Raw genomic sequence first — 22570 nt, 5'->3', positions numbered from 1 at the left:
ACATCGCTTCCGGTACGGCAATTTCTGTCAAAAACATTACGGTGTGTCCTTATCCACCTCATTCACCGGACCTGGCACCTTGTGACTTCCGCATCTTCCCCAAAGTCAAAATGATCATGAAAGGTAAATGTTTCAAATTGATTCAGGACATTGAGGCAGCCACAACAGCTCAACTAAAGACACTCAGGAAAAAGGACTTTCAGAACTGCTTCAGAAAGTGAGAAGAATAGGATAAAGTGTTTTTGAAGCAAGGGGCGGGGGTGTCTTTTGAGGGAGATTAATGGCGATGTGTCTTTTATGTAATAAATTTTTTAAAATTTAAACATTTACCATTTTTATTATAGTCAGAATTTCCTGTTGGAGCCATTATTTACTAGAATCAGCCTTGGTATGGCAATTCAATTTTTTGCAGCTACTGATAACTATTAGAACCATAATGAATGAAAACAAAAAAGACCAGATAGAATCTAAGAGGATAAAAAAATAAAGTTTTGGTTTTTGGAGTTAGAGGAATCCACATTAATACAAAACAAGCATGACATCTCTCTATGGAAAAGAATACAGATTTCTCAACCCTCTATTTACGTATTCCAAGAAGAAACAGAAACCTTAGACAAATAAACATGGAAAAACAAATTTATAAGCCAGAGTCTAGATTCCCAATTCCTGCCTTTATAATATTCAGAGTTCACGTAGTGTTCCTGGGTACAAACCGAGCTCACACATTTTGATCAAGGTTAAAAAACACAGTATCACCTTGGTGTTACTCATAGATCTTGACTGACACACTTTTTTTGCATGAGAACTGGATAATTATCACTGAGAACTCTGACCAATGGTCTCAGGATCATAGCCATAGAACCAAGTTTCATCTCTCATGATGATATGTCTTAAAAGGCTGGAATCTGAAGTAGCACAATTGCACAACGCCAACGAAATTGACAAACATGGTTATTTTTGACAGTTAAAACGTGTGGAACAAATTTCACACTTTCTTGCCTGAAATCTGTTGTTAAAATGCTTGAATAGAACTATGACAGACATTCCAATCCTCAGAAATTTCCCTAATAGTCAATCGCCTGTTTGATCAAATCATTTTGCTCACTCTTTCAACATTCTCTTGGGTTTTTGATGTTGAAGGACATCCCGATCTCACGTCTCCAATCAATTCACAGCCATTACAAAATCGCTTGAACCATTTATAAACTGTCTTCACGGTCATTGCAGCGTCACCATAAACTAATTTTAACGTTTTGTGTGTTTCTTTAGCACTTTTTTGCAGTTTGAAACAAAATTTCATGTTAACGCGTTGTTTGTGATCCATGATTTAGGGCACACTTTAAAACACACGTTTTCTCAATCGTAGCTCACACCTGACTGCACTGAGTAAGCTGAAACTCGTCACACAGTTACTAAGGTTTGATGCTCCGCTTCCTGTATTGAAGACCCTGCCTTTCTGTTGGATGGCACTCGGCAGCTGCATTCCCCATAATTTTTTTAATCACATCTCATATTTACAAAGTACAGGGACAGACTGGCTCCATATTATCACAGAAAGCTTTTACTAAAGTGGCAGTAGCACTGAATCCTTGTTAAAGTAGCTCCTCTGGACGTGTGTCCTTCTACAGAATCTTAGGTCCTAAACAGAGAATTTATGACAATGTACTCTGGACACCATCAAGCTAAATCTAGGGGGGCTGTAATAAGCTCTGAATAGGTAGCATTGGTGGCACAGGCTCCTATGTGCTGAAGTAGGTCAGGCAGTGGCTGGATGACTGGGATGTGAAGTGCTGCGAGTGAGAAGGAATCTACTGCCAAGACCCACAGATATTGCTCCCATGAGAGGAAAAAAAAAATTCCTCCTGAACCACATGTCCTTCTATTTCTTACAGGAAATTCAGCTCCATTATAATCTTATGGGACCACCGTCATATATACAGTCCATCACTGCCTGAAATGCCTTTATGTGGCTCATGACTGTAATATTCAATTGTCTAATTGTACCCCAGTTTATCCTTTGAATAAATAACAAGGAGCGTGACTGGTGAATTATATGGTAAGAGTATGTTTAGTTTTATAAGCAACTACCACATTTCTTCCAAAGTGGCTGTTCCATTTAGTATTCCCACCAGCAATGAATGAGAGTTCCTGTTGTTTCACATCCTTGCCAATATTTGTTGGTGCTGTCATTTAGGATTTTGGTCACTCTAATTGGTGTATAGAGATATCTCATTGTTGTTTTAATTTGCATTTCCCTGATGATATGTGTGGAGAACCTTTTCATATGTTTGTCATCTGTGTATCTTCTTTAGTGAGGTATCTCTTAAGGTCTTTGGCCTATTTTTTTAATTAGGTTTTTTGCTTTCTTATTGTTGTGTTTTATTAGTTCTTTGCTTTCTTACTGTTGAGTTGTGTTAGTTCTTTGTATATGGTCCTTTATCACATAAGTATCCTTTGCAAATATTTTCTCGTCTGTGGCTTATTTTCTCATTCTTTTGACGTTATGTTTCATAGAGCAGAAAAAATTTAATGAAGTACAGCTTATTCTTTCATGGGTCATGCCTTCAGTGTTCTATCAAAAAAGTTGTTGTTATACCCAAGGTCATCTAGGATTTTTTCGTTACTTTCTAGTTTTATAGTTTTCTATTGAGGCCTATAATCCATTTTGAGTGAATTTTGGGGAAGGGTATAAGCTAGCTCTACGTCTAGATTCATTTTTTTGCATGTGGATGTTCAGTTGTTTCAGACCCATTTGTTGAAGACTGTGTTTGCCCCACTGTCAAAGATCTGTTGACTAATTTATATGGGTCTGCTGCTGGGCTCTCTATTCTGTTCCACAGATCTGTCTGTTCCTTCAGCAATGCCACAGTCAATTGCTGTTGCTTTACAGTAAGTAAGTCTTACAGTCAGGTAATGTTAATCCTCCCTCTTTACTCTCACTCAGTATTGGGTTGCCTATTCTGGGTCTGATCTATATCATTTTCCTTCTCTAAAGAACTTCTTTTAATATTTCTTGAAAGGCATGTCTACTAGCAACCAATTCCCTCAATTTTTATCTCATCAAGTCTTTACTTCTATTTCACTTTTTGGAGGATAATTTTGCAGGGCCCAGAAGCCTAAGTTAGATTTTTTTTTTTCTCTCAACACTTTTTAGCATTTTATTCTGCACTCTTCTTTCATGTATGGTTTCTGAGAATTTCGATGTAATTCTTATCTTTATTCCTCTGTAGGTAAGGTGTTTTTCCCCTATGGCTTCTTTCAGGATTTAACATTTCTGATGTGCTGTAGTTTGAAAATGATATGCCTAGGTGTAGTTTTTTGGGGATTTATCATATTTGGTGTTCTCTGAGATTCCTGATCTGTGGATTGTGCCTGATGCTAATTTGGGAAAATTCTCAGTCATTACTGTGTCAAATATTTTTGTTTTTTCTTCTCCTTATGGCATGCTTATTATGTATATGTTACACCTTCTGTAGTTGTCCCACAGTATTTAGATATTCTATTCTTTTTGTTTTCAGTCTTTAGAAATCTATATTTTAAACAAATATATTGGTATGCCTGATCTACCTCTGGAGGAAATTAATAAATTAGATTACAGGGGTCCTTAACATGTAAAGAAGCAAGCTCCTAATGGCTCATAAAAGATAAATAAATCCATATATAAATTTTAAACAAGTGTTTTTTAAAATGGAATTAGGAGATATTTTTATATATTAAGGACACTAATCCCTTGTCATAGCTTCACGTTAATTTTATATTTTGTATAATTCATTATCTTTTCCTTTGTAACTTCTTTAATTGCTTTTAAGTTTAGAAAAGTATTTCATATTCAGAAGTCAAATAATCAAGTATTTTATTCTAGATTTTAAAGAAGCTTCTTCATTTTGACAAAACTCTTTAATCCATCCAGAATTTATTTTCATATGTGGTATGAAGTAAAAAAATCTAACTAGATTTTTCTAAAAGTTTTTAAATTCCTTCTTCATTGGTTTCTGTGTTTTTAAATCTTACTGGGGTAGTACAGCTTAGTTGGTGAAAGAACAGATCTGAAACCAGACTGCGTGAATCCAATCCCAGCTCTGCTATACTACTTGCTCTGTGACCGTGACTCCCTTAACCAATTTGTGCCTCAGATTCCTCACTTGTAAACTGGCAATGTTAATAACATACTTCATGGGGTTGTTTTTAGAATTACTATATGTGATAACATTCGTGGTGCTTAGAACAGAGCCTGGCCTATTGTTGTTATGTAAAAGTCTCTCTGCCTCCTGTTAAATTAATGTCTTATTTTTGCATAAAAATTATATCACATTATTGTAGTTTTATAATACATTTTATTGTCTGCTAGAGCAAGATATCACTTTTCACTTTAAAAAATATTATTCTTGTTAGCTCATTTTCCATTTGAAACTAGGAATTGTGAAGATTGCTCCACCAAAAAAAATCCCTAGAATTTTTACTGAAATTGTTTTAGAATTTGTAAATCAAACTGTGAACTAATATTTCAAATAATATTCAGTCATCCTATATGTTTTGCAGTTTTCTTCATTATGTGCTAAAGTTTCTTATTAAAGTTCTTCCCAAAATTTTATCTTTTGGTTTAATAAAATAAAAAAAAAATTATTTATTTTAATTTTTTTTAAAGGGTTTTCTTCTTTCAATCGAATCCCTTGTTAACTGCTGTCTTAACCTTACTCACCTTTCTTTTCTATACAGTATACATCCGTATTTTTGTATGCTTGTCTGTTATTGCCATTGGAATTTAAGTCCTAAGGGGTCAATAACTTAGACTATTTGGTTGACCATCTCCCCAGTACTCAATATTCAGCACGGCTATAAAAAATTTGAGTGAATACATAAATATAATGGTATTTATTGTGCATTCAGTAGTTTTGTTATACTCTCATTTTTAATTCTTACATTTTTATAAAAGATTCTCAAGTTATTTAGGTAGATATGCATATTACCTCCAGATAATAATGCTTTCATTTTACTGTTAGACCTGTTGTTTAAGCTTCAGGTTTATTCACTTGGCCAGAATAGTATTGAATAATAACAGTAATAATAGCCATCTTTTTTTTTTTTTTTTTCCGCGAGGTAGGCCGTGTGCTTCTTCCCCAACGAAACACTACCACCCCTGTGTCTGCATTCAGGAGAGGGTAGGTTGGGAGGCACTCACTGTATCTGCATTCTTTTTGGCCATCACTCTAACCTTCTAGATTTTATGCAATCACAACATTGTCTAGTAATGCCTATATGAACTATGGAACGTTTTTCTTTTTTTTCTTTTTTTTTGTCTAATAGCCATCTTTTTTTGTTACCGATTTTGTTATAAAATGCCAAAACAAAATTTTAGTTTTAAAAGATAAGGCACTATTTAAAGATTAGCCACTTAAAATCTTAACACTAAGATGATACCACATTACACAAAAACAGAAAAATTGACTCACTAAAATATACAAGGTGTTATGTTATAGACAACCATTTCATGTACATATATAATCTGCTATTAAAACAACTATTTTTACCTTATAGCTTTCTGCTCCGTGAATGAGATCTCTCATGGAAGCAGACAACTGATCCTTTTCTGATCGAACAGATTCGAGTTCTTCCCTTAGAGTCTGGGCCTATTTTTAATATACAATAGAGTTTTTTATGAACAGAAAAACTTGATTTTATAAAATGTAAGGTTCTTTTTTTAAAAAAAATTTATTGGGGTGACAATTGTTAGTAAAATCACATAGATTTCAGGTGAAATGTAAGGTTCTTGAATCTTGCATTTTTAAGTTACCTTACCTCTTTTCTGCTAGAATCTAGTTCTTTTTTTGCCTTCACAGCAACTAATTTTATCTTATTTATTTTCTCCTCTTTCTCTTTGGATTCTTTTTCCAGATATTCTAAAAACATAAAATGAATGGATTATATATGGACTCAAAAGGGAAAACATTCAAAGTATTTACTTATTTTAGCCCTAGAATTGATCTTTAATCTGGAACACAAAATCTGCAATTTGAAATTAAAAGTAATAAAATAAGTTGCAAAAATATTAATATCTATATTTTTAAGAGAAAGCTTAATTATTTATTATCTAAGTGAGGCAAACAATGTAAAACATTTCCATTTTCTTTAATCCTCAAAAATAACCTTTTTTTTTTTTTTTAAGCTATTTTATAAATGTCTAGGAATTGGAGAGGCTGTTAGGACATCTTTAACCTTAGAAGATTTCCTGGAAACACCAAGTATGCCAGGATTTTAGGTCGTAATTTGCAAACAAGCATCAAGTAAAAGAGATACCAGATGAAGTTATATATTAACGCTCCCTAGGCACACGCTTACTGGCAGGACTGATTTTTATGACTAAACCTTTAATGCGTTTTTCGTATCCAATCTTGATCTCTCCCCTTCACCTCTTTAGCCATCTCCCCCATTCAAACTCCACTGTTCCATATCTTACTTCTTGATGGTATCATTGCTTAACTTCAGTTATGATTTGAATTTCTGTCCCTGCTTATTAATCTAGTTGCACCTATGCTCATACAGGCTGTCTTTTTCTGGCTGCTTCAGGTGAATCGTCTGTGTGTATGCAGCATGGGCCAACTGTTCCAATTCTGCATTTCATCCTAAACCTTCCCACCTACTCAGGCAGGCCTCAGTGTAGCAATTCTCCCCCTCTCTTGTGCAGCATGTCCCCTTCTCTATTGTTTTTTTTTTCTTAACAGTTTATAAACACGCAACAAGAAAAATATCATCAAGAGATTAAGGTCAGGAATAAATAGTGGGATAGGGGAATAAATAGCCAAAGGAGATAGGGGAGAGGTCATGATGAGAGGTGAAACATCATACACACACAGAAAGGCAAACCACATTTCCTCCTCTGGATATTGTCCCATCTCTTCTTTCTTTAATAGCAAAACGCTTTGTAAGAGCTATCTACACATGTTCTCAAATTTCTCTTCCTCCATTTTTTTTTTGAACTCACTTCAATCAGGCTCGGGCTTTGGCGTATCACGGGAACTGTTACCAAGTTATCAATGACCTCTAGATTGCTTAATTCAAAGGTTAGTTCTTAGTACTAATGTTACTTGATCCATGATAGCATTCACCAAGGTTAACCATTTTTCCACCTTGAAACACTTCCTTCACTTGCACTTCATTTGTCTTGGCTTCCAAGACGTTTGATGCTCTGGGTTTTCCTACCTCAGTGGCAGCTCCTTTTCAATTTCCTTTGTTGTTTCTACCTCTCTGATTTTTAAATGACGGAAAACTTTCTGTGAACCTCATCTTTTTTTCTATGCTCACTTCCTTGGTGATCTCAGTCTTACGGCTTCCAATGCCAACTATTATGCTGACTACAAATATTTTTCTCTAATCTAGCTCTCTCTCCTTAATTCCAGATTTGCATATGTAGCAATCTACTTGACATCTTCACTTGCATTGGTATTTAAACTTAATTTATCTAAAACTAAGCTCCTGTTCTCCCCTAACCTGACTTGCCCCGTCATTCATTACAGAAAATTGGGAGTCATTCTAAACTTTCAACTACCCTATCCCTCTCACTCTGCCAATCTAAGTGGGCACTAAAATGAGGAATTATGGGCACACTACATGACACTTCTAAGTATTTGTTTCTTCATCTTTAAAAGAGCCACCCCATAAGGTTACGATGAGGAATAAATGGGTAAGATAAAGTCCCAACTCCACTGCATGTCACACTGGTGCTTCTATGATCAGACTCCTGCCTCGCCAGGAATTTCCTAGTGCTCCCCTTGATGTTCTGTATGTTAACATACAAGCACCTGCTGCTTCCTCTTGCTACAATACTTTTCTTCTTGTGACAAAGTTTTCATTCTTCGAGACATAAGAAAAGTACAGCCTATTCTGTGATGTTTTTCCTAACTCAAAACAGACAGTTAATCATGCCTTTTTGCACTGCCAGCTCTGGACCGTTCCCACACCTTAAACTACTGTAATAATGACCCCTTCTGGCAATGAACTCTTTGAAGACATGGTCTGTATCTTAATTACCTTTCTATTACCAGTGCCTAGGTAGCTGGGCATTTAAATAGTTTGCTAAATGAAAAATAATCCAAATCAATCATGGAGCCATTTACAAATGAAATAACATCAGTCCTTTGTTTGGATTAAAGAACAGAAAGTGACAATTTTGAAAGAGAAGGTAAACAGATGGCAGAGAGGCAAGAATGGGGACATTAAGAAGAGATAGCTACTTCTTATGATTTAAAGACTCATCAATTGGCTACTATGCTTCCCAATCTACTCTAACACTAAGAAGAATCTGTGTAATTAATTGTGACAACATATGAAAAACTGTACTCACCTATTTTTTCATCCAGCTCTTTCACAGAAGGTTGATCATTTTCTACAGAAGATATTTTCTCTAGGGAATCCTAGATTTTATAGGAAAAACAAAAACAAAACCAGAATTATTTCATTCCCCGTGATGAACTGGCCAGCATGTTAAGCATGAAAAAATCATTATTAAAGAGAATTCATACAGAAAGCAATTTGGTGAACAGTCTTTTTCTTCCGCTGACAGAGCAGGTAATACTGACCTTTTTCATGTAGCATTTAGTATAAACAAACAGTAGTATTCAAGGCCAAGATGAAAATCTGACACATATCAAATACATAATTAACATGAAAAAGATTAAATGATTAGTTTATCATACTTTCACAAATTTTAGAGAAAATTCTAAAATTTTGGCTAAAGTTAAATATTATAGCCTACTGTTTTGTTAAATAGTAAGTGCTCTTTGAGATAATATGTACATCACACAACAATGAAAATTCAAATTTTTTCATGCTTAACTGTAGTTTTGCTGGTGACTAGATACACAGTATTGACCAAGTAGACATTTAACCTTCTAATCATTTAATCTTATGCAAAATTATAATTCTAAAATGATCTATAACCAAAAAGTCATCAACATAATAACAGGATATACATGAAAATGTTTAATGCATTTTTCAGAAATTTTCCATTTGAGCTTAAATGCTAAAAATTTATTTCTGACTTCAAAGTGTATGATGCATATATTTTCTAGAATCTATGATTAGAACCAAGAATATTTAAATCAATAAAATTCAAATTAACAGTACCTTTAGTAATATCAACTCTGCTCTTACATCTTGCAATTCAGATTCTTTTTGTGCTAATACTAGCCTTAGGTTTTCAAGCTCCTCTGTAAAAGATTTTTCTTCTTCCTTATGGATTTCACTGTTGCTACCTAATTTTTGTGATGCTTCTTCAACTAGAATTAAAAGATTTTGATTTTCAAGCCTTGTTTTTTCATTAGCATTTTTCATTTCTAAAAGATCAGACTGCAGGGCCTCTTTTTCTGACTGGGTTTCTTCTAATTCTTTCCTTAAGAAAACTTTCTCTTGTTCATAGTCTCTTAGTAAAGACCTAAGTTCCTCACATTGAATTCTATTCTCCTCTTGAAGGCACTTTATATTTTTTTCTAACTCTACCACCTTTTTATCATACTGAAAAACCAAGTTGTGTTTTTCCTCATTTATTTTAGCTAAGGATTCACCTACAGCTTGTAGGACATTTGCAACATCTTGCTCTTCATCACCTTCTGAAACTTTTGACTCCATTTGTTTAAGAAAACCATACAACTGAGTTTTGACAAATAATTTCTGAACTTGCTCATTTTCAAACAGTTTACTTAAATTATCTCGTTCTTCAACTGTTAACTGAAGTTTCTTTTCTAATTCAGAAATGTGTTCCTTAAGTGTAAGATATCCTTCTTTTTGAGACAGAAGAGCTTCCAAATCCCTACTCAATTGATTCTTTTCTGAATTTAGTCTATTATTTTCCTCATGAAGAGACTTCACTTCAGATAACAATGCTTCCTGGTCTTCAGAGAGAGTTTTCAATTGAACCATAAGCTTTTCTATTTTTTGGTTATTTTGATCTTTTTCTTTTAAAGTTTCTAGTCCTCCTGTTAATTCATTTACCTTTTGTTCTAGCTCACTGTTGTATTGTGTAGTTTGCTCCACTTTCTCCCTAAGTTCTATAATTAATCTTTCTTCCTTTTCACATTTTATATGGAGATTGTCTATCTCCTCACGAGAACTTTTTATTTTACTAATGAAATCATCTTTTTCCTCAGTAAGAGAATTTATCTTTGCTTCTAATTCTTGTAAAATGGAATCTCTCTGACTAAGACTAACTAAATACACTTCATTCTTTTCTTGAAGGTTCTTGATGGTATTTTCAAGTTCTGGCACAGTATTTTTTTGCAATAACTTTTCATTTTCTCTTTGGAGATGATTCACAGTTTCAAGGAGAGCATCTTTTTCATTAAAAGCAGTTCTGAGCTTCTGCTGAAGTTCATTAACATCAGATGCTTGCTGTTGCTTCATTGACTCAAACTCTTGACTTATTTTTCCAGCAGATTCCCCTAGTTCTGTTTGTAAAATTTCCATAATCTCTTGCAAACTCTCATAATTTAAAACTGCTTCTTGCTTTTCTTGCTGTAGGCTTTCACATTGCTCCTTAAGACTCTGTATTTCAAACATTAATGATAATTTTTCTTTTTCTGAATCTGACAAAAATGTCTCATTTAATTCTGATAGTTCTTTTTCATGTTGTTCCTGAAGATTCTTTACTTCTTTGTTATGCTGTTCTACAGTATAGCAAAATTGTTTATTTGACTCTTCTAGCTCAGATCTTAATTTTTCGATTACGCAGCCCTGTTCTTCTTTAGCTAATAATAATTCATTAATTTTAAACTCTAAGTCTTCTCGTTCGTGAAAAAACTCATCCTTTATATGTTGGGCATCGATTTCAAGTTTTAATTTAAGATTATTCATATAAGTTAGCTCATCATTTAAGATACTATGTTGAGATTCCAGTTCTTTCAAGGTATCTTCTAAGTGTTTGACCTTTTCATTTACTATTGATTCTACAAAACTGTCTTCTTGTAAGAGCAAAGAACACACCTGATTTTCTTGGTTTGCATTTGACGGTTTCCCTACGTTTTCTAATGCACATTCATATTTCACCTGAATGTTCTTCTCACTTTCCTCACATTGTTTGACTAAGTTCTCCTTTAGCTGGTTTAAATCATTTACTTTTGCTTCATGTTCTTTAGCAGATGCTTCAATCTGGAACATCAATTCTTTCACCTCTTCTTGATGTGTAGCTTTCAAATGCAGAAGTTCTTCTTGTAAACTATTAACATTTTTTTGGTAATGCTGAGAATTAGCCTCAATGACTTCTTGGAGATGAGTAATTTCTTGTTCCTTTTCATTTGTGGCAGCTTCTAATTGCTTTTTCAGATGTAAAATTTGCTCCTCAAAGGCTGGCCTAATTTTCTGAATCTCTTCTTGCAGTTTTTTAACATTATCTTCAGAGTCACTCTGAAATTTAAGTTGTTCTGAAAACTCTAATTGTTTTTTTCTTGCTTCTTTCAATTCCTTTTGCAAGTTGGCTTTATCTTCACTGTGTTTGGAATGTACTGCCATTAATTCTGCTTTCAAATTTTCCATTTCCTTCACACAGTTTCTTTGTGATTGTTCAAACTCCTTCTGCATATCTTCCATCATAGTTACAGAATCCTATCATAAAATAAGCACACAAAAATTATTTAGTGAAGACAAAAGAAACACCTGCCCTCGGGAAAAATATTAGCCACTGGCTAACGAGAGGGAAAATGAACAGAAATGTACATACAGAAATAGGATACTGATACTCCAAGAACTCTACTTAGGCTCTGACTATCGTAGTATAACAATACACATCAGCAGTACTAATGTTATCAAAGTATTAACTAAAAGCTAGGAAATCACTGAATTTAATTTTCTTTTAAAAGGTGATAAATTATGTAAGTTATATTAAGTCACAAGGCTTTAATGACTATCTCCTGAGTAGATTAATAAATGACTTTTTGGAGAAATTTGCCCAGACCCAAGAAGCAATGAACATCTAAGAACAGAACAGATAACAGTATTTAGACTATGTGTGAGAATTGACCTACTTAAAGAAGTACTGTCTTACAAAATTTTTTTAAATATGAACTTGTCTCCTTGTTTCTAAATTGTTAAAATTAGATCAAATGCTTTTTAAGGTCTTAGGTCTAAAATTCATGACTATACTATAGAAGTTAATCAAACAAATTAAAACAGTGCCTTACCTCAACCTCTTGCTTCATTTTAATATTTTCCTTCTTCAGAGAAAGACACTGTTGCTCAGTTTCTGCTTTTTCCAGAAGAACAGCATCCAGACGTTCAGTCAATGCCTGTTTTGGAACAGGATGATTTGTTTGCCTGAGGTTAAAAATGGTGGATTGACCACATGCATAATTATCTCCTCACCTTTTCCGCACCACACTGAACTAAGAATAAAAGATTTTAAAAGATATATACATAAGAACAAAGAAAAAAGGAAAAAAGTCATCAGGATATGAGAAATTTCAACATATTTTTGGAAAACTGAAAGTGGTAGAGGAAGAACTGAATTATAGAGAAGAAGAGAGCTATAACCTAAGGGCCTTTATAGGGAAACACTTATGAGAAATTGGCAAACTCTCTCTAGAGAATTAAATCTCAGGAATTGGGGAGGCACCAGATGTTGTCAAGGGAGGTATGTGTGTGGGGTTCAAATACGGGATTGGGTGACAATATGAATAGAGAGCGGTCAGGATAATAGGCAAGAAATTACTCATGTTCTGTCTCCCTCAGACATAGGTTTATTCTCTGCAGAAATTAAACAGGAGAGGAAGTTAATAAAATGGAAAATAGATCAACAATTCAAGGGTCAGTTCTTTGGATAAAAGCTAACAAAGCAGACAACCTCTCACAAGACTGATCAAGGGAAGATCGAAGTAACAAACAATACTATGAATAAAAAGGAAAACATATCTACACCTAAATCAGACAGTTAAAGAGTGTATTATGAACGACCATTTGGCAATAATATTGAAAACTGGAATGAGATGGATAAAAATTCCTAGAAAAATACCGCTTCACTAACTCATGAAAAATAATTAAAAAGTACAATTAATACTTTACTTAAAAATCAAACTAGTTGTTTAAGATAGTTCACCAAAGAAAACAGGAGAAATAGATAGTTTTGCAGATGAGTTCTATCAAATTTTCAAAGAACAGATTATCCCAATTACATATAAACTTGTTCAGACAAAATAAAAAGCAAGAATTCCCAAGTTACTCTACAAATTTGGCATACTTGATACCAATACCCAAGGACTTTACAGACAGTAAAATCATGCATTTCACCACAAATATAGATAGACTTAATCCTTAATGTTAAAATCTGTAGAAACGTTAAAATCCTAAGTAAGCATTAGTCCACCATCACACTAGAACTGCCTACCTCTAAACTTATGTGAAATAAAGAAAACCTTTCTAATTTAAAAAAAAAAAATGTAGAAACTTTAGCGTTCTATTATCAACTTATATTAAGTTGATCTATTATCAACTTATATGTTTCATTCAAACATGAAAATAGAATAAAGCCATTTTAAAATATAAGATGACAAAAAATTTCCTCCCATACATACGTTCTTAGGAGGCTATACAAGGACATGCTCTACCAAAATGAGAGGGTTAACCGAAAAGGTGAACAGCGTGTGACCTAGCAAACAGGGGTCTAACATAGGAAAGCAGTATAGAAATTCACAGAATCGTGGCAAAAGGCCAATTCCAGGAAGACTATTCAGTGAACCTAGAGAACAACCAGACCAAATCAGCGCAGGAGGACAAAAGGCTTTAGAGGGCAGGTGTCCAGGAAAAAACATAAAAGATCATTTGACCTGTCTGACCATTTAAAAAGCAGAAGTCATTGTGAAAGATAGCTGAATTTTCATCTATTTTAACGGGAAGTTAATAGCTGAATGTCTAAAATGGATAAATCACGGAATAGCAGTATAAACATTGTTTAGAAATACAGTGATAATTTCCAGATTAGTATTATAATAAGTTACTTAGTTATTAGTATTATTTCTAAATCATGTACATATTCTCCTTTGGTGAAAACAATTTTAGTTTTAAAAATTAGTTGTTTCACATGACACATAGTATTATAATATAAACTTCAGACTGGTAAAAATCAGGGGAAACCTAAATGCATTCATTAATTTTAGAAGGTATACAAAGGTCATTTACTGAAAAAACCTTATAGATTCAAGGCCCAGAATACACAGTTATTTCTTAGGAAATACAAATTTGATTCCAGCAAAGCGAAAAAGACAAGAGTGACATGTACTAAAAATTACAATACCTTAACATGCAATTTTTACCTTCTTGCATTTGGAAGCAGCATATAAATTCACTGTAATACCATACACCTCAAATTTTGACATGGGAAATACGGCTTTTTAGTCGTCTTTTTTAAAAGTCAAGTATGTCAGGTTTGCAATAAAACTTTAGACGTATTTCAATGCACTAAGAGATAACTAGTAGAAATTTTTATAAATAAAACTTGTGAAAAGTCATAAATTTCTAACATTATATGAAGAATAGAAAATTTTATTTTCAAAGCCACATGTTTTTCTATTGTAGTTTTCCCAATAAAGAGAGAAAACTTAGCAAGAAAGTATTTTCCATACTGCAGAGGTGTAGAGGACCTACCATATTGCAGTACATGACTTTTCTAAGAGAAAACTTGTATTAGGTTGGTGCAAAAGTAACTGCAGTCTTTGCAATTATTTTTAACCTTTTAAACCACAATAACTTTTGCAACAACCTAATAGCAGCTGAATAACTGATACATATCTTTTCCAATCGCTCCCCAAAGTAATGTTCTCATTACAACTGGAAACCAAAGATTTCGTAACCAAAGATTTCATTCTCATTTAATTTTACCAAACCTTTACTTTCTGAGACTTGAGCGCTCAGGATAACATGCTTTAATAATAAATTAATAAACTGAAAGGTAAAGGTGGCTAACTTCAGAGAAATTTTCTAATCTCCTCTTTAGGAGAAGTTTTGACAGAATGTGAGAATACGTAGATTGGTGAAAAGGAGGAAGTAAGGGGCAGACATTAAGATATTCTGAAATGCAATTGTATAAAAAGTATTTTAAGGACTAAGAGTTAACTGATACAAAATTAGAAAAAAATTTTGTGGTTTTCTTTTCAAATACAAAAATCTCCTTTTAGTATGTGTGTACGTACACATGTATATAAAATATTGCCCACAAATAATATGTAGTAATAATAGTAATAAATAATTACCAAGCATTTATGTGACAGGCCCAGTTCTAAGTGTTGTACATGTATTTACTCATAATACTCAAAAAAACCATATGAAAAGTAGGTATTATTATCTCTAGTCTACAGATGAAGGAACTAAGTCAGAGAAAGATGTTACGGAACTTGGCCATGGTCACATAGCTGGTAGGCGGCAGAGCAGGGAATCTGAAGCTCTCAATCAGGCCATCTGGCTCCAGAGTCAGTACTCTTAATTAAACACCATGTAGTTGCACTTTAACTAGCACTGATTAAGAAAATACATAACGACCAGATAAACAAAGAAAACTACTATGACTTCAGTACTGCTTAAATAAATCAGTACTTGTAAATCCAAATGGCATTTGTGCACACCATTCACGCTGCATTTACTATTTTAGCTAAATAATGAACTGATACTGCACCATACGCATAAGCATTTAAAGACCCCTTGTAATAACTCCCTGGGGGAGTCCCTCAATTGTCCACTGCTCACAAGCTGAGTACTGCCTAATGAGAGTCTAAGATAATATATAATAAAAGGATAGCAAAATTCAAATTATAAATATGGAAAAGGAAAACAATTACTGTAGAACTTTGAGAAGAAAAAGAACCTTTTAAGAAGGTTAGGCCAAGTGGGGGAAGGAAAAGTATTTAATTATAGGACAAGTAAGAATAAGCAACTCAGGTTCTTAAACAGGGAATAACAAGATAAAAGTAGGATTCTGTGATCTGGCAACAGTATATAGGATTCAAAAGAGACAGAGAGCCTCGTTCAGATATTATTAAGTCACAGATGACATTAGGAGTTTAACACAGAGCCATGGAAATGGGAAGAAAGAGGATAAACTGCAGCATTATTCTGAATGAACAATAGGTCTTTGGTAACTGACACACATACAGAATAAAGGAGACAGGAAAGCTGAAGAGTCTCTAATGTTAAAAGGCCTGAAAAATAGTGCCTCAAAAAAAGCCCTGAAAAATGGTTGTCCAGAGAAGGAGATTTGGTCATACTGAAGAGAGGACAAGAGAAATGGGTAAAGGTTTTTATTTCCCCAAACAGCTAGAAATTCAACTGTGAGATTTCGGTCAGTTCAGGGATACCTATCTATCTATCTAATCTCTCTCTCTCTCTCTCTCTCTCTCTCTCTCTCTCTCTCTCTCTCTCTATCATTTCCATCTATCCATCTATCCATCTATATATATATATATATATATACATATATATATAGATGATCAGCCAGAAGTCATCATGAAAGTCCTGAGTATGACTGGGTTTTCTCAGGGAAAGAGAGAAGAGCAGGACTGAGACTGAGGCAACAATCATAATTACAGAGTATGTTGGATGAAAAGGAGAGAACAGAAAGGACCTAGAGGTCATTTAACCCTCTCTTTACAGTCAACCACGGAGGTTAAAAACTTATCTAAGGGCAGAGTTCCTTTTCCAGAGGAACTGGAAAAACAGGGATGAGAAAGCCAGATAGCACTCAAGACGGCTGACAGCCCTTCAAGTAAATGCAATTTAACATTAGACTCCCTCTAAGTAAATAATAAAAATTAAGGCAATATTCACCACTGTTTCATTACCTTAATAATATCAGTTCCTTCAGGTTTTGATTTGAGTTCCTCAATTTCTTTCTCCAATTCTAAATTATTAAATTAAAAAAAAAGATTCCAGTTCAGAAATGAAGAAAATAGTTACTAGCTAAACTAACAAGCACATTCTTAAAAAAAGAAAGAAAAGAAATCACTATAAATTAGAATACATTTCAGAAGCAGCAGATATTTTGAGAAAAAATTAACTTCATCCGGTATTACCTTTTATTTTCCTTTTTATTATGAAAACTCCAAACAAATAAAAGCAGAGAGAATAGTATGATTACCCTCCATGCACCCATCACCTTGATTTAGCAATTATTACATGGCCAATCTTGTTTCATCCTGACCTGTATTCACTTTCTCATTTCCCTCTTTTCTTACCCATCCAGATAAATTTTGAAGCAAATCCAAGACATTATATTATTTCAACTGTATATTAAATGTGTGTTAATCTATTTGATCAACTCATATCTAGGTCTGGAACCCAGAACACCTTTCCAAATAAAGTACTCTATCACAAATCAATCCAAAGCACACTCTGACCTTTCCAAGTACAAAATAAATCTTGGCTTTTAAGGCTGGGCAGTTAACATTTGTTAAGTCACTGGAAATTCAAGCAATCACCCACACGTGCTAAAAAGGATACTAGTATCTTCATTCTTTTGGAATATAAAGAAAGGGATACTGAACAGGGAATCAATCAACTTCAGCAAATAAATATAATTCCAAATTCCAGAAATGGAAAATTTGTATTACTTTATTTAGGTCTCTTTTTACTACTGTGGGCCCACAACCTTGTGTCTCTAACATTTTAACTGACTGAAAGAAAAAATGTACTTAACTTTAACAAATTATTTTTTAAAAATCTTCCTCCATGATTTAATTTTAATAACTCAAAGGTAATTGCAGTTTAGAGATAAGAGTTAACAAAAGAATTAGAGTCAATGGTTAGAATGTTAAATAATAGATTCCACTAAGTTGTCTAAGATTTTACTGGATTCACTGGTAAACAAACCAATGAACTGCTAAAAAACTAATTTTTAACCATGATTAAATGATATTGTGGTTAAGATGAATATTTTTAGCTCAATACCTGTACATCTTGATTTAGCTTTCTGTATTAGCATCATCTGCTTTTTGGCAAACTTGATAAGATCTTCTTTGGGCAATGTTTCCAGCTGAAAAATGTACTGATGTTACCAATTTGTCATAACTCATGTTTCTACTACACCACAAAAAAGAAATACAATGTCTGCCTAAAAATAAAACATGCTACTGAATAAATCATGTCAACCAAACACCACATTTTTTAAAATTAGCAAATGCAACTTCAATTATTAGTTAACTAGTATGAAACGTAAAAAAACAGCATGTATCCTCTTACGTACAGATATTGTTGGCAGAGGTTAAGACACATTCTAGTTTTTGATTTCCATAATTGTAAAATTAGGGAACGAAGAAGAATTCTACTAAAAGCTCTTTAGAGCTGTAAAATTATTTCATTCTATTCAAGGCTGAAAGATGTCTTTACTACATAAAAATATGTAAGTATAATTCTAACAGCAATGAATCAGGTTGCATTTAGACTTTAAAAAAATCAGGGAAAATTACTTCATGGGTGTGCTCAGTTTTCACATCTGTAAAATTGGGATGACAACAGTAGTTATCTCATGGTTATCATGAAGCTGAAATAAAGTAACTGAGTGTTTAGGCAAGTGCCTGAAACTTATAGTATGCAAGCAATAAAACACTATCTTTGAGAATCATTGAATGGTAAATGTACAGGGCCATAAAAATTACCCAATTCCACTCTTTTCACACAGTAGGAGAGAAACCGACAGAACAAAGTCCCTTGATTCCTATCTATGTCACTGCTCTTTCCACTACACTACGTAAATCCTCACAAATTAGACTTTGTTTAATGTCTGAAACACTGCAGAATCTCTCAACCGTGCCAACCAGGAGCAGGAAGTAAACAAAAAGTCAACTCTTTTCATACCAGGAAACTTAAAAAGGAAATAGATGGGTGACTCCGTAAATTAAAACTGAGATCCCTTGGAAAAAGACTATTTCTGTTAAATAGGCCACCCCTCTTCCCACGCCCAAATTTTCCAATTCATCACCCTTCCACGCTTCGGGGTGCCAGCTAGTCAAGTACTTTCTTCACCTTCGATTTCCCGGTTCCAGGGGTGGCTGGAGAAGCCACCCCATCTCGAACAGGATCCTGCGAAGCAAAACCAAACCCAGGCGGTCAGAACTCTTTTCCTACCACGGACACAACGCGTGAAACCTTAAGAGATAAAAATCCTTCCGTGGAATCCAGCGGAGGAAACCCTGAACGTGACAAAGTGAACTGGGGGAGGAGGCGTCTGTCGCCGTGGTAAACCGTATGGAAGTGGCGCTAAGGGGCGGGTAACCGCGAGGGACGGAGTTTGGGGAAGAAGGCGAGAAACGGGCAGCGCAGGGTTCGGGTCGCAGGGTTTCCGATCCCCCCAGCGCAGCCACCTCCGCGTCGGGCCGCGGCGTGGGGACAGCTGGGCGGGGAAGTCACGGGCCCCGACCCCAACCCGCCGCCGTGCCGCGTTACCTCCATGACCGCCCGCCCACTACGGTCCGGTGTCCCGCAGTCGTGCGGCCCCACCGCCACCTCCGCACTTCCGTCTGCGGCAGCCTCTGACGTAGCCTCGATTACCGGTCAAAGGTCGCGCTTCTCAGGGCCCAGCCCCGCCCCCCGCGTCTCCATGGCTACGGCCCTGCGGCGCTTCCGCTTCCGCTCCTACATCCTGCTGGCATCCTCCTGCCTCCTGCGGCAGGCAGTTCCGACAGCCACCCCTAACCCTGGTACGGTGCGTGTCCATCCCCAGTCCAGTCCTGCTTGGCTGCCGACCTAGGGACGGGGACAGGGTCCGCACATTCACCGGGTCAAACCCTGGGGCTGGGGCTGGGTGTCATAAACTCTGGGAGGTTTGAATCCTGCCACTGCCCTGTATTAGATGTGAGAACTTGGACAAATTACCCTCAGGGCCTCGTTTCCCTATTTGTAAAATCAAGTAAGGGTGATGGGAATATTATGTTGGGGGGCAGGTACCACAGAAAGGTGTCTGCCAACTATCTTACTCTTTAGAAGAAGCACCGAATGCCTGCCAGACAGACAGCTGCTTTCGAGGACAAATGTCAAGTCCAGTGCCCCATGAGCTTGCTGGGGAACTGAAGCAATCAAGGCTTAGGGCCTTCCCGGGAGCAGGCATTTCCTGGAGGTGGTGAGGAGGTCCCTAGCAGAGCTCTGCCCAAGAGGAGCTCTGTGCCTTTGCTGATGTAGGAGGAAGAAAGATAGACGGTCTCTCTTCGGGAGTTGGGTCAGAGCCGGGAGGAGACACCAAATAAGAGAGATGAAAGGGTCCTCACTTCTGAGGGTACAACCGTTAGAATTGCTGCCCAGTCACCAAAACTGCTGTTGTGTCCGGATTGGCACTCCAGAAGCCTCCTGTTTGCTAAGGGTTTGCTTAAAATGCTTTTATGTTACCTTTACCTTCCCATTATGTTTATAACTAATGCCCATTGACTAAAGGTAACTTGAGTATGCGTCCTAGTTCTCTGTCGTTTGAAATGGCAAGGCAGCATGTAGTATGTATCAAATAAATAGTAGCTAATTAGTACTAAGTAAAATGAGAGTTATAGAACCAACAGAGAAAGAAAAATTATTCCGAATATTACAGTGTCCTCCCGAACCATGGTGGCCCATCCTTTTTGATAGTGTGGCTACTCTTTGGATGGGATTGGTTCGACGATAGTTTGGGACTTCTGTTTAATATTTTGGTTTAGTGATAATGTTTTCTTTTTTTTTTTCAACTATGTAATTTTAATTTTTAAAATTTTAAGCAAATAAGAAAAAGGTTTACATTTCTGTATTTTGGGTGATTAGTGCAGATGAGTGTGTTTTATTATCTTTGTACTTACATAATTATTTTTTTTTTAGTTTTAGTTTAGAATTATTTTAGTTTCAGGTGTACAAAACAATGTAATAGACATTTACACTCCTCACAAAGTGATAATCCCACCAAGTCTACTACCCGTTTGACATTGTACATAGCTATTACCATACCATTGACTATATTCCCTATGCTGTACTATACATATGTATAGTTGACATATATACAGTTAACATTCACTATTATTTTATATTAGTTACAGGTGTACAGCACAGTGGTTAGGCATTTATATAATCTATGAAGTGATCCCCCTTGATAAGTCTAGTACCCATGTGACACCCTAATAGTCTTTACAATATTATTGCCTACATCCCCCATACTGTACTTTACATCCCTGTGACAATTTTGTAACTACCAATTTGTACTTAATTCTTTTCTCCTTTCTCACCCAGCTCCCCAACCCTTCTCCCATCTAGTAACCATCAGTATGTTCTCTGTACCTATGAGTCTACTTTTGTTTTGTTTGTTTATTCTGTCTTTAGATTCCACATATAAGTGAGATCATGTGGTATTTGTCTTTCTCTGTCCAACTTATTTCACTTAGCATAGTATTCTGTAGGTCCACCCATGTTGTTGCAAATGGTACGATTTCATTCTTTTTTATGGCAGAGTAATACTCCATTATATGAATGTATAATGCCACAATTTCTTTATCCATTTATCTGTTGATGGGCATTTCGGTTGTTTCCATATCTTGGCTATTGTGAATAGCACTGCGGTAAACATGGGGCTGCATATATTTTTTCCAGTTAGTGTTTTGGATTTCTTTGGATAAATACCCAGAAGTGGAATTGCTGGGTCATAAAGTAGTTCTATTTTTAATTTTTTGAGGAACCTCCATATTGTTTTCCACAGTGGCTGCACCAATTTGCAACAGTGCAGAAAAGTTCTCTTTTCTCCAAATCCTCCCCAGCACTTGTGTTTGTTGATTTATTGATGATAGCCATTCTGACAGGAGTGAGGTGGTATCTCATTGTTATTTTTATTTGCATTTTTCTGATGATTAGTGACACTGAGCATCTTTTCGCATGTCTATTGGTCATCTGTATGTCCTCTTTGGAGAAATGTCTATTCAGGTCCTCTGCCCACTTTTAAATTGGATTGTTTGTTTTGTTGGTGTTGAGTTTTTTTTATAAACTTTGGATATTAACCCCTTATCAGACGTATCATTGGCAAATATCTTCTCTTATTCAGTAGGATGTCTTTTTGTTTTGTTGATGGTGTCTTTTGCTGTGAAAAAACTTTTTAGTTTGATGTAGTCCCATTTGTTTACTTTTTCTTTTGCTTCCCTTGCCCAAGGAGATATATCAGTCAAAATATTACTAAGGGTAATGTTTACTTCCTATATTTACTTCCTATATTTTTTTCTAGGAGTTTGTGGTTTAGGGTCTTACATTTAAGTCTTTAAACCATTTTAAATTCATTATTGTATATGGTGTAAGGAGGTGATCCAGGTTCATTTTTTCTCATGTATCGATCCAGTTTTCCCAACACCATTTATTAAATAGATGGGCTTTACCTCAATGTAAATTCTTGCTTCCTTTGTCATAGATTAAATGACCATATAGGCATGGATTTATTTCTGGGCTCTCTATTCTGTTCCATTGATCTTTGTGTCTGTTTTAATGCCAATGACATGCTGTTTTGATTACTATAGCTTTGTAGTATAATTTGATATCAGATAACATGATACTTCCTGCTTTATTCTTATTTCTCAAGATTGCCATGGCTATTCAGGATCTTTTATGGTTTCATGTAAATTTT

At 35.2% G+C, this 22570-nt stretch overlaps 1 protein-coding gene across 3 annotated transcripts in view; it reads right to left on the bottom strand.

Annotated features, from left to right (window-relative positions):
* The window catches only part of GCC2 (GRIP and coiled-coil domain containing 2), a 54040-nt gene extending 34532 nt beyond the window's left edge, over positions 1 to 19508 (bottom strand). For 2 of the 3 annotated variants that reach the window (XR_013994665.1, XM_081069261.1), the window contains exons 1-9: positions 19405 to 19508; positions 18985 to 19041; positions 17911 to 17995; positions 16806 to 16864; positions 12165 to 12269; positions 9121 to 11589; positions 8339 to 8408; positions 5797 to 5897; positions 5529 to 5627 (exon numbers count right to left, since the gene is read on the bottom strand). Coding sequence is in view for 2 of the 3 variants with exons in the window: in XM_081069261.1 (XP_080925387.1) it covers positions 5529 to 5627; positions 5797 to 5897; positions 8339 to 8408; positions 9121 to 11589; positions 12165 to 12269; positions 16806 to 16864; positions 17911 to 17995; positions 18985 to 19041; positions 19405 to 19410 (3051 nt within the window). In the remaining variant the exon portion in view is untranslated. Of the gene's footprint in view, positions 1 to 5528; positions 5628 to 5796; positions 5898 to 8338; positions 8409 to 9120; positions 11590 to 12164; positions 12270 to 16805; positions 16865 to 17910; positions 17996 to 18940; positions 19042 to 19404 lie in introns of all 3 variants that reach the window. The other variant, XM_081069262.1, reaches the window with a different exon arrangement.
* Between the last annotated feature and the right edge of the window lie 3062 nt (positions 19509 to 22570).

This window comes from Rhinolophus hipposideros, assembly GCF_964194185.1.
Source record: "Rhinolophus hipposideros genome assembly, chromosome: 12".
Taxonomy (NCBI): domain Eukaryota; kingdom Metazoa; phylum Chordata; class Mammalia; order Chiroptera; family Rhinolophidae; genus Rhinolophus; species Rhinolophus hipposideros.
This window is presented reverse-complemented; position numbering and strand designations above follow the sequence as displayed.